An 11,431-nucleotide genomic window follows, 5' to 3' on the forward strand; every position below is an offset into this window, starting at 1 on the left:
ATTAAATCTGTTAAAACTGACTCCTGAGTCAGTGTCTGCATTTGGGTCCAATCCACCGTGTTTTCCCCGTCACCGTTCGTGACAGTGTGTGAGTAATGTTTTTCCTTTTTCACTTTTAATGAAGCTGGCAAAAGGTTCAACACTGTCTGTTTTATTCATTCACATTTCCCTCTTCAGGGACATTACATATGCTAATCTAGGCTAACCACATCCTGACTGTAATACTGTAATAATCACACAGACCCAAGAATGATACTTGAGTTCCCATCTCACTCTGAGAGCAAGTCAATAATAGTATTTCCTAAAATGTGGAACTATTTCCTTGAGATGTCTTTGACTTGTTAACACCAGATCCTTGTACAGATTCATTAACGAGGCATTACCTAGTTACCCAAAGCTTAATCACAAATCACAACAGCTGAACCTAAAGGGGAGAAAGTGGCAGAAGTGCTTCTGTACGTAGAGTAGGGAAAGAGTCTGCGACCACGGTTTATCTGTGAGCCCAACAGATTTTTCTGGTTTCCAGAGTCAGTGTTCATATTCTCATTCACTGTTCATATAACTCCGAAAAGTAATGCACAGTAATTTGTGTGTATTCAACGTATTTATTTTGTGTGTATTCCACATATTTATATTGTGTGTATTCCACGTATTAAAAGCAAGGGATGTAGTATAAGACCATGGAGCTCTGCATGGGGAGGTAGGTCTGGGTCCTAAACACTGGAGTTTCGCCCGAGAGACCAGAGTTTGTGTCCCGGGCCGGCAGCAATGTTCATGTCCTCCGAAGTACCATTAGTAGTACCAAACTACAATGTTTAAAAAAAAAAAAAAATCCTAACCAAGCCGTTTCGATGCCTAACCCTAACCATCACATTTGTCACAAGAGTCTGTCTGCAGCCGCCACTCTCAGGCAGGAAATGCACACAAAAATAAAAAAATAAAGTTATACTGTCACTTCCGGTGCAGTGTTCATTTTCCGTACGTAGATATACAGTATATTAAATGAATGTCATGTGCTACATATATTGATTTCACGTTCCTCTTAGTAACACGTAATTTCGCTATGCCAGTGAAGTGCTATAGCGCACTATCAGTACTTTATTTCAACGTGTTTATTTATTCTGTCAATATAAGACATGAACCTCGTCCATAGCACCTGCTTCACACGTTATCACTTCATGAAATGGCTGAAATGTCATCAGCCTCATAGTTCTAGATAAGAAGGTTCCTGCCACACCTCCCAGCAGCTTCAGAAGGCTGTGATCATATATTCACATAATCTTATATATTTATTTTATTTTCATATCATATATATATATATATAAGACATGAACCTCGTCCATAGCACCTGCTTCACACGTTATCACTTCATGAAATGGCTGAAATCAGAGGTCATCAGCCTCATTATATATATATATATATATATATATATATATATATATATATATATATATATATATATATATATATATATATATATATATATATATATATATATATATATAATACACTGGGGATCAAAATTAGAGAATAAGTGAATAATTCTTGATTTATTCTGAAATATTGTTATACAATATTTTTTATCGTTCATAATTTAATAGAATATCCTCTGTGTCTATCCCACTGCTGTACTAACATGTTTTTTTTTAAATAACCAAAGCACTTCAACAAAAACCTTTATTTAGTGAAAAAAAAAACAGTGATCAAAAGATTTCAACAATGTTTTCTTCTATAGGATAAAAAATGGTAATTTCATTTTTTCAATATTCTGAGCTGTTCCTTGAAGGAACTGCTTCACCTGTTTTGCAGTGGGACAGGGGGGGATTGTCTTGGAAATGACAGGCTTTGCGTTCAGTCTTTTCCCCAGTCCTTTGTTTTACTTCCTCCACTTTATATTTGTATTTAAAACGTTTCACTATTGCTTAGATTATCTGCTCTTTGATTTTTAATCATTACCCTTCGTGTAAAGCCCTTTGCGAAGTGTTTTGTGTATGAAAAGTTGTATTACTCATATTATTAAAATAGTTAAAGCAAGTTCTCTTGTGTTGGCCAAGGGAGAATTTTAGATGCTTTTACTATATGCACAAAGGATGCATCCAGCGTATATGTTAGAACCGTGTCGTTTTATTATTATTAGTAGTAAAAAGGCAACCAATCTATGTGAAGGAAAAATGGTAGCCTTGTGTCGATGTTACATATCACTTGACTTGTACAAGGTCTAAATATTAGCCTACTTTATAATAATGATCAATTCATTTATGTTGATCTATTCATGTGAGGCAATCTAATAACATGGATTGTGTTAAAGGTACAGAAACAAAGATGGGGTATGGACTGTTTATGTACACTCTGATTCCACAGAAAGACCCCCACTGTGGGCAACGAAGGAACCAGCTCACAGCTCAAACGGATTCTATCTGGCTATCCATCAGTCCCTCATCACATGTTCATTTTTTCTGGAAAGCAGGCAGAGCAATTTACTGGAAGTAGAGGCGAGTGGGAATGCCTTCCTCCAACGGAGTGAGAGCCTCCTGACAGCTGAACACCTCGATGGTCCTCTGAAAACAGCATGTTTGAAATATTATCTTATTGTCTATAAACTGAACGCGCACACATGCACGCACTCACACGCACTCACACGCACTCACACGCACGCACGCACGCACGCACGCACGCACACACACACACACACACACACACACACACACACTCACCTCCATGCCTGTCAGCAGCTCTTCTCGGGATGTGGTGAAAAGAAGCTCATAGAGTCTATACTTCTGAAACAGACTGCAGCCAACAGAATACACAGGGTCAGCTACTGCAGTTGAATTATTAAATCACATTATAGCCTAGAAGTGCACTGAGCTGTTTTACAGCAACATATATCTTAAATGATAACTAAGTAACTTTCATTTCAACTAAGTTTGCTTTTTTTCTTCAGCATAACAATGTGGGTAAACGTCTGGATTTGCAGCATGGCAAAGTAACTAAGGGCACACTCACACTGTCCTTCCGCACCGCGCCCTGTGCTTTAGGGTCCTTGTCCCCCCCTCCAGGCCCGTTTGTACTCACACTGCCTGGGCCTCGGCCAATGCTTCTTGCCTGCCTATACGTCATCACGTCGTAACACGTCACACACATTGATGACGTCATCGCAATGCGTCGCTTTTTTCCCAAATCTTTCCATAGACCTCAGAGTTTTTGTGCGTCTTGTCAACTGTTTTTGAATATTTTCATCGACCAAATTTGCAGTAAACACTCCACCTCTGCATCACACCAACGTGAACCTTTAGCCGCCATTGTTGTTGTTGTTAAATGCCCGTGCATGGTCTGTCCTTCTATTTTCTATGTCCGAACAGGCGCACATAAATGACATCAGAATCGGCGTGCTCGTGCGCACGCTCGTGCTCGTACATGTGCAAACGCGCTCTACAAAAGCCCATCTCTCTCAGACATGATTGGTTATTTTTTTATTATTTTTTATAGTTCATAATTTAATAGAATATCCTCTGTGTCTATACCACTGCTGTACTAGCATGTTTTTTTAAATAACCAATGCGCTTCAACAAAAACCTTTATTTTGTGAAAAAAACAGTGATCAAAATTAGAGAACACTTTCAGACCCTCCCAGTTAATGGTGTTAATCTGCACCTGGTGACAACTGACTTCAGAGTCAAGGTTACGGCAAAAGGTGTTGGTGGGCACAGTGGCACAGGGGAGAGCTGGTCTAGGTAGCGGAAGAGCACCTTGCTACGACAAGGTGCAAGGGAAAGAGAGGAGGTCGCTGATCCTCGGCGAGGTGCGTGCGGGGGTTGAGGAGAAGCGAGCCTGTCAGATGGTTGGGATGCAGCAACAGGACGCCTGGACAAGATGGGAGCAAGCAGTGGAGCACAAGGTCACGTGGACGGAGCTCTGAAAGGCAGAACCCTATAGCATAAAATTCCTGATTCAAGCTGTTTACGACATGTTGCCAAGTCCCTCCAACCTCTTTACCTGGGGAAAGGTGGAGGCACCAGCATGTCCCCTCTCCCTGAGGAGAAGAACGTTGGAGCACATTCTCAGCTGCTGTCTAAAAGCCCTGGGCGAAGGGCGTTACCACTGGCGACATGACCAGGTTCTTAAAGCCATAGCGGATTCCATCTGCAGTGGAGTTAGCCACAGCAAGAGCGTCCGCCCAGTGAAGACCACCGCTTTTATCAGAACAGGGGAGAAGTCAACACCAGCTGCCCGGAACACCTCTTCTGGCTTGTTGGCAACGGCGCGTGATTGGGAGCTGTCGGTTGATCTTGGTAAGCAGCTGAAGTTCCCAGAAGTTGTTGACGTAACAACATTAAGGCCAGACATTGTGCTCACTTCAGTAGCCTCCAAGCAGGTAATCCTCTTGGACCTCACAGTGCCTTGGGAGGACCGTATCGAGGCGGCCAATGAAAGGAAGAGGGCAAAGTACTCTCAGCTTGTGGAGGATTACCAGAGCAATGGGTGGCGAGCAATATGTCAACCTATCAAAGTGGGATGTCGAGGGTTTGTGGGCCAATCCCCATCAAGTTGGCCACTGATGCTGCAGAAGTGGCATCAAGGTGGCTGTGGATCAGGAGGGGAGAGGCGTGGCATGTAGGGCAGTAGCGCTACCTGGACACAAGCTGGGACTTGATCACCCCGGCTAGAGGAGGGGGTATGATTGTTGAAAGACCCGAAACCCCCTACGATTCTAGATTACATCACTGATGATGTGTCCAGGTGCACCAGATGGTGTATCTAAAATCCTCTCTTTTGATTTTGAAACAACGAGGAGCTGAGATGTCCCCACCTGTGTTTTACTGAACATACCGGGATCATTTAACATGTGATGCCAGTTTCTCTCCGTCAGCTTCATATACTTTATGTTGAAAGTAATGTGAGTTCCAGGTGGAGTGATCTGTGCTACCTCTTTTTGTCACCACTACTGCTATATACCTAATAATTAGGCCATTAAGAGGTACAAATAAGGTCCATATGTGCAAAACTGGGACCTGTGGTTGATAGTAGTTAACCATGTAGGTTCATGTAGGATGGTGTTAGAGCCAGATCAATACACAGTAGCCAATATTATCAGAATATATATATATATATATATATATATAATATAATATAATATATATATTATCAGAATCGGTGTATAAGTTGTCCTTTTTTTTCAAAAACATAATGCAGAAAATTCTTCTTCGGATGATTCAGAAATGCTGTCATATAGCTTTTATTTATTCTTTTCTTAAATGGTCAACAGTTGACTGATACTAAAAATTATGTTTAGTAAGCCATTTATTTTATTTGTATTTATTCTTTAAATTGTGAGCAATCGAGTGATACTGAACATGTTTATTAAGCTACTCATTTTATTTTTCCCCTTCAGTGTTCATTTCTAGAATTGGTTGTGTAATGTTAAATATATGTTCTTTAATAAAGTTATGTTTATGAAAGCAGCCTTCTCAGTACCTTTGCAGAGTCATATTGGTGCAATATCCACACAGAAAAGATCAATTTCCATTCCAGCTAAAAATCTAGTATGGCTGCACTACATCAGCAGCCATATGAGTAATCTGTGACCCTTTCCTCTCTCAAACTGGTATCGGTCTAAAAAATCCCATATCAGTCGGGCCCTACTGAGTGTACACTCCCATAACCCACATGGGGCCTGCATAGAGCAAGCGGATGGATACATTTACAGTATATGCCAGTTGATAAAACTCATGCTGGGCCCACATGGACTTGTTGGCTGGGATCTATGTGGGCATCTATTTGTAACATTTCAGGTGTCTCTGTACACGTCAGACAGAGCTTGAAAGAATCAATATTCAGATTTTACCTGTCAATAAAAAAGCATTTGAAGGATTCCTCTGACCTGTTTCTGATGTAACTTATGAGTGCTGTGGCCTCTTCTCTTTCTAGAAGTGAAGTGCTGTCTTCCTCTGATGTCGAGCACTGGCCAGCAGCACCTAAGGCCTTAGCAAACTCCACCAAGTTCTCCACTAAAACCATCTGCTTCTCTGGAATATGACAGGAAAGCACAAATTAGTGCATATATTTTACAGGATGTGTAGATATCTAATGCAATAGCGTAACTACCTTAAAGCAAGATGAATAAAATATAAAAACATCTTAATGCTCATTTCTGCTCCCATTTTGTGCCTAAATAGAGACGTGTTAACTTTCTAATTGTCACTGCCCTCATGCTTTCATGTGTCCATTCAAGGACGTTGAGAAAAACATCCTCTAGAGGGCGTCGTTAAGAATAGAATAGAAAAAGTTACTCCAATAAAGAACAAACATGGCGATGATCGAGGAGATTTAACAAAGTTTATCATCAACAATATGACATTACAAAATAAATTATAGTACAGGGAGGAGTTTTAAAAAGTCCACATGAGACATGTACACACCCATAATCAGTCAGAGTCACAGCACCAGCAAGTAAAGCTTATGTGACAGACACCATCTGATTTACATGAAATGTATATGCTGTGGCCTACATCTAATATACAGCAACATGGTGTATCGTTGTGTGTGTGTGTGTGTGTTTTCTGGTGCCACATAGGAAGAGATACAAACATTGAGATGCAAAATTTGAATCCATAATTTTCAGTGCCCAGTGGCTGATGCAGAAAATAATATCTTGGGCCATGCATGTAGTGTGTGATGGTTGCGTGAATGTATGGTTGGGTCTGCCAGTGTCCTGCTGCCAGTGTCCTGCTGCCAACCCCACCCGAGTGGGGTGCGAGGGCCCGTTCAGCTCTCTCCAATCAGGCATTTTCCAAAAGCCTTGAAAACATCAGTTATTAAACCCCATTTAATAAAACAGAGCCTAGCCTAGATGCCTTTACTGTTAAGTATAGACCCATATCAAATCTACCCTTGATAAGCAATATTTTTACATAAATAAAGTTGCCTCGCATTGTAATTCTACAGCTTTTTGGCTCACACAATAATAAACTGTAAGGCATCATAATAGTCAAGATATGAGGAGACAAAGCAATGGCTAAAGTGTTTTACATTCTGAAGTAGTGTGTGCCTGTCGTGCCCTCCTCACCTCTTATGTTTTCCAGCAGCATGTGCAGTACAGCCATGGTGAAGGAGGTCTGTGCAGGGGTGAAGTTGGCCTCTTTGGCCCAACACAAACCGCAGACATAGTAATCCAGCAGAGCAGCTTCCTTCATACAGATGTGATGGTTCCTCAAGCCCAGAATCTCCTTCATTTCACTTCAAACAGCAGGGAGCAGAGCGTACACATTATTTGAGTGCAGCAGTCATTCTGTATGGAGTCACATAAATACTGATGAAACATCTCAGCCAGAGCTACCACTGAGGATATGGAGGTCATGTCCACAGCTGGATTGGTCCTTGTATGTATAGTTTTATTTTTGGTGAATTTAGAGAGAAGAGTTCACATAAAACAATACAAATGTAGCCTTCACACTGTGGATATTTGGAAAGCTCATTCCAGAAGGCAAAGCTATCAACTGTGGCACACCAGTGCCTCTGCTGAAACAGCCTCATTACTATGGTCAGAGACTCTTCTCACACTGCAGGCCACTGGGAAAGTCATGGCAGGCAAATATTACCCTAATTATCTGCTTACACACTGGGAGAGCAGCAACAGGTGAGCTGCACTCAAGTGAATTAGAGCTGCGTGAAGCCACCCAGGTGTGGCTCATCCTGCTGACTGAGACTGCACCACTGAGGATTTGTGTTAAGCACAGATCGTCAGAGAGAGGGAGAGCAGCAGGACAAAAGTCTTTAGTTTAAATACTTTAGCTGCGTTCCAATAGTGGTCCAACATGCCCTGGTTCACTTGCCCTCGGGGGACTCCCTGCCCCCATCTTAGCGGTCGTTCCAATGATTTCTTCTCAAAATTATCTGTAAACCCATGGAATAAATGTTATATTTCAATATATCAGAGCAATAATAATGACAGGGCAGGTGCTCCTCCACCCGCAAAATTTCCCTCAGCTCTCCAAGTGGCCTCCGTGTGACGTATTCTGTGACGTAATAGTGAAGCAGGGCATGTTGAACAGCTAATGAAACGCAGCTAGTGTCTAAGTTTGGACACACGGCCATACTCGACACACCCACGTTTAGCTCCGTGTTAGCCAGAGCTACACACGTTAGCTAGTTGCAGGCAGGATAATGACGGGCTGCCCTATCTGCGGGGATGACGCTAGTTAAGAGGCTAACAGTAGCACTACTCACAGCGGAAGTTCATCCCCCGGTTTGTTCAGCAACTCTCGGGTCTGTTGGTGTGGCGGCGCTTCCCACTGGAGGACGTCCACAGTTTCCTCTTTCTTCCAACAAGGAAAGAAACCCGTGCTGTAGTTACACGTGTTCACATTAGAAAGAGTACACAGCAGTGGTCGGTTATTACCTGTGACGTGTCTGTTACTTTGGGCTGCTCCTTCTTTTCACGACGTGTCGTTCCTCCGGACATGTTGACGCTCTGGTCGTTGCCATGGCAGCACCCCATCAAGCTGTTTTATTTATTTATTTTTTAAACTTTATTTGCATATTTTCACAAATATAATACAAACATTTGTAGAGCATGTCGGCATCGTACTTGACAAAGAAAAAAATATAAATGGTAAAGTAATTTCTCCTTTCAATGAACATTACAACCTTAAATCATAATGACATAACATAAGTAAACTTAGGAAGAGGGAGTGTTTAAATACACAATTACAAATGCAGAACATACAACAATAAATAATGCACGAATAGATTCATACAAAGAAATTCAATTAAAAAGTGGGCTATATTATGTTTCCTTAAAAGATAGACTCAAAATAATTTCGAAATTCAATTTTGAAGGGACTGAAGTTTGTAGAATTTATTTTTATGAAGATGAAATTTTAGAATTAGTAAGTTGACATGAATCCACTGTATTGTTTCCATAGCAGGTAATGACGTCTTTTGCTTTCAATTTAATGAGATGGTTGTACTGAAAGAAGCTCTCAATTTTTCTTTCAGAACTCCAAAGTATTCTGACACTCCAGAATAAATGCAGAATAGTTTCTTCTTCAATCTTACAAAATTCACATTTGTTGTCCACATCTGCAAAACTTGAGACAAATGTATTAGTGTGATAAATATTGTACATGATTTTATAATAACTTTCAATTTATTGGGGATAACTAATTTATACGGTAGAAGCTAAGTTTATTTCCAATGCATATTAGAAAAATAAGAATTCCAAACAAACTTTCCTGTGAGTTTACTTTTGCTGTGGAAGTGAAACCCCTCAAACTGTTGTTCTACGTCCTAAATGATGACCCCACTGACATTTGATCACACAGTGCGCAATTTTAGTCTTCTTTCTTTAATCGATGGTATCTTTTCATTGGAGCCTATATGTGTATTTGTAATTAACGTTTATGGAGGTTATGAACATGTGGTCATTATCCTATTTAACATCTGTTTATCCCACGATTGTTTGTAGGCCTATGATGAGTTTAGCTATAGTGGCTTTTGTTGTTTTGTAGCCTACAAATTAAGCAAACTGAAATATACACTTTATTACTGACTCATTTGCATGCTTTTATTTTGAAGGTATAGTCATTCCAATCCGGCCAGCTTTCACTCAGTGTGTCATCTCTGCTTTAAAGTCAAGTTGAGAATGCTAGTTGGACCTGTGGTTTGAATTTTGGTGGTGTGACAACCATTTCGTTTAACGTTTTTCTTTTTTTTACCTATATGTGCTCATTCACATTTTATTCAATCTACAGTTAACATACAGTACATGTAGGCAGAGCTGGTGTGCCGTATTCAGCACCCCTGCCGTGAAATGCACCCCCTGGCATTATAGGTGATATTCTGGATCAGAAGGCTGTTGTTTCAGGTAACCCAATTAAAAGCACACACTTTTGAACCTATGGATTGCAAGAAAAGCTGGGATTCTATTTAGGAAATGCTAAGTCAAATGCATTTAACTTGTTCAAAAGATCATTTTAATTCATTTTGTAATTATGGCTGCAGTATATTTCCACAGAACATACAAAAAGGTGTTGTTTTATGTTTGCTATTATCCAAGGTTGTGATTTTTAACTCGTTAAAAGTAAGTAAGTAACCAATGTTCTGACAGTTGTGGGTTACCTGTATATAAACTACTCCTATAGGTGGAAACAACAGCCTTCTGATCCAGAATATCACCTATTATGCGAGGGGGTGCATTTCACGGCAGGGGTGCTCAATACGGCACAACACCGGCTCTGGGCATAGGCAGTATAGGACAGGGGTTTGCAACCTTTACTATCAAAAGAGCCATATTCCCCCTCCCCTGGTATAGGCAAATGCTAGGGGCGCGGTCATCCGCGGGGGGCGCCGCAAACGGGCGGAGGAAAAAAACAGTATATGTATATAAATTCTTATTTTTACCAGCGCCATTAAAAAATATTATATAAGCCCACAGCAACATAACTTAATAGTGAATACTATCAAATAATGAAGAGGCCTTTTTTCTGGTTCCCGGCTCTCTGCACTGTACCTGTCCTCCGTGAGTGGGGCGGGTCGAAAGGCCAGTTGCCTGAATCTGACCGGACCGTGACCCCAGACGAAGAAGAAGATTAATGACACTGTAGCGGAATTATGTCTAAAAGACTGAAACCGTCGGGCGCCCAGGGAAGGAAAACGAAGCAAAGAAGAGAAACAAAAACGTGAAAAAGATAGAGGTACAGTAACGTCAATGTGATGACGTAAATGTAAATGAAATAAGTAGTTTAATGATCGTAGTTACCGTTGTTGGAGCAGAGTGTTAGCTTGCTAGCTTACTTCGGACGATAGCAGCATCGTTTACTAATCAATAAATAGCTGAGTCGATATGTGTTAATGTTACTCCACCTTAAATTCATCAGGGACGTTTGAAAAGTTAACGTTATACCTGTTCAGTTGTTTTTTTTACAGGTGTCTACTGCTGGTATGTCAGTTAAAATGCTTTTAGTTTCCCACCCCCTTTGTAATAGTGTAGCTGTAAGCCTTTGTTAATTGTGCTGCAGTTATGTTTGTTAAAGTTTACATCAGTGTTTAAGTGCATTTAAAGTGTATTACTGTTAATACTCCACACCTTAGCTTTCCCATATCATTCATAGACGAAATATACATATTAATTCCACTGCACATTACTGCTTTTTGCTCTCTGGTTAGACTGTATTGTATTGCAATGACAATAAATTTTAATGAATCTCATCGTATTTTCATTTTAGTCTTATAGCACACCATTTGTTATTAAAATGTAACTTCCAGCGGTCACATTTCTTTTCTTCTCTCTTCAGTCGCACTTTGAAAGTATTTCAGTACCACCCCCAGTGACACAGCATTAGGACTGAAGGCTGCACCAACAGACCCTGCTGACTGGCCAGCTCTTCTTACAGACAAAGTAAGAAAAAAGTAAGTACACAGAGGACCATTTCAA

The 11,431-nt window shown here is 40.6% G+C and overlaps 1 protein-coding gene across 1 annotated transcript; it reads right to left on the reverse strand.

Moving 5' to 3' along the window:
- Positions 1-1,728: 1,728 nt before the first annotated feature.
- On the reverse strand, positions 1,729-8,462 carry cabcoco1 (ciliary associated calcium binding coiled-coil 1). Its single transcript, XM_083932452.1, has 6 exons — positions 8,396-8,462; positions 8,224-8,315; positions 7,064-7,233; positions 5,879-6,023; positions 2,715-2,787; positions 1,729-2,558 (listed from the first exon to the last, which is right to left on the reverse strand). Exons 1-6 carry the CDS (start codon positions 8,456-8,458, stop codon positions 2,478-2,480), a joined length of 624 nt encoding a protein of 207 aa, XP_083788578.1. The 5' UTR covers positions 8,459-8,462; the 3' UTR covers positions 1,729-2,477.
- Positions 8,463-11,431: the final 2,969 nt, after the last annotated feature.

This window comes from Echiichthys vipera, assembly GCF_963691815.1.
Source record: "Echiichthys vipera genome assembly, chromosome: 18".
Taxonomy (NCBI): domain Eukaryota; kingdom Metazoa; phylum Chordata; class Actinopteri; order Perciformes; family Trachinidae; genus Echiichthys; species Echiichthys vipera.

Excerpts from the sequence above, each read along its gene's own strand:
- cabcoco1 (XM_083932452.1), bottom strand. The coding sequence starts at position 8,458 with ATGTCCGGAGGAACGACACGTCGTGAAAAGAAGGAGCAGCCCAAAGTA. Across the intron at positions 6,024-7,063 it reads GCTGCTGGAAAACATAAGAG|AGAAGCAGATGGTTTTAGTG; the intron begins GTGAGGAGGGCA and ends GTCATATTCCAG. Across the intron at positions 2,788-5,878 it reads ATAAGTTACATCAGAAACAG|TCTGTTTCAGAAGTATAGAC; the intron begins GTCAGAGGAATC and ends TGTTGGCTGCAG.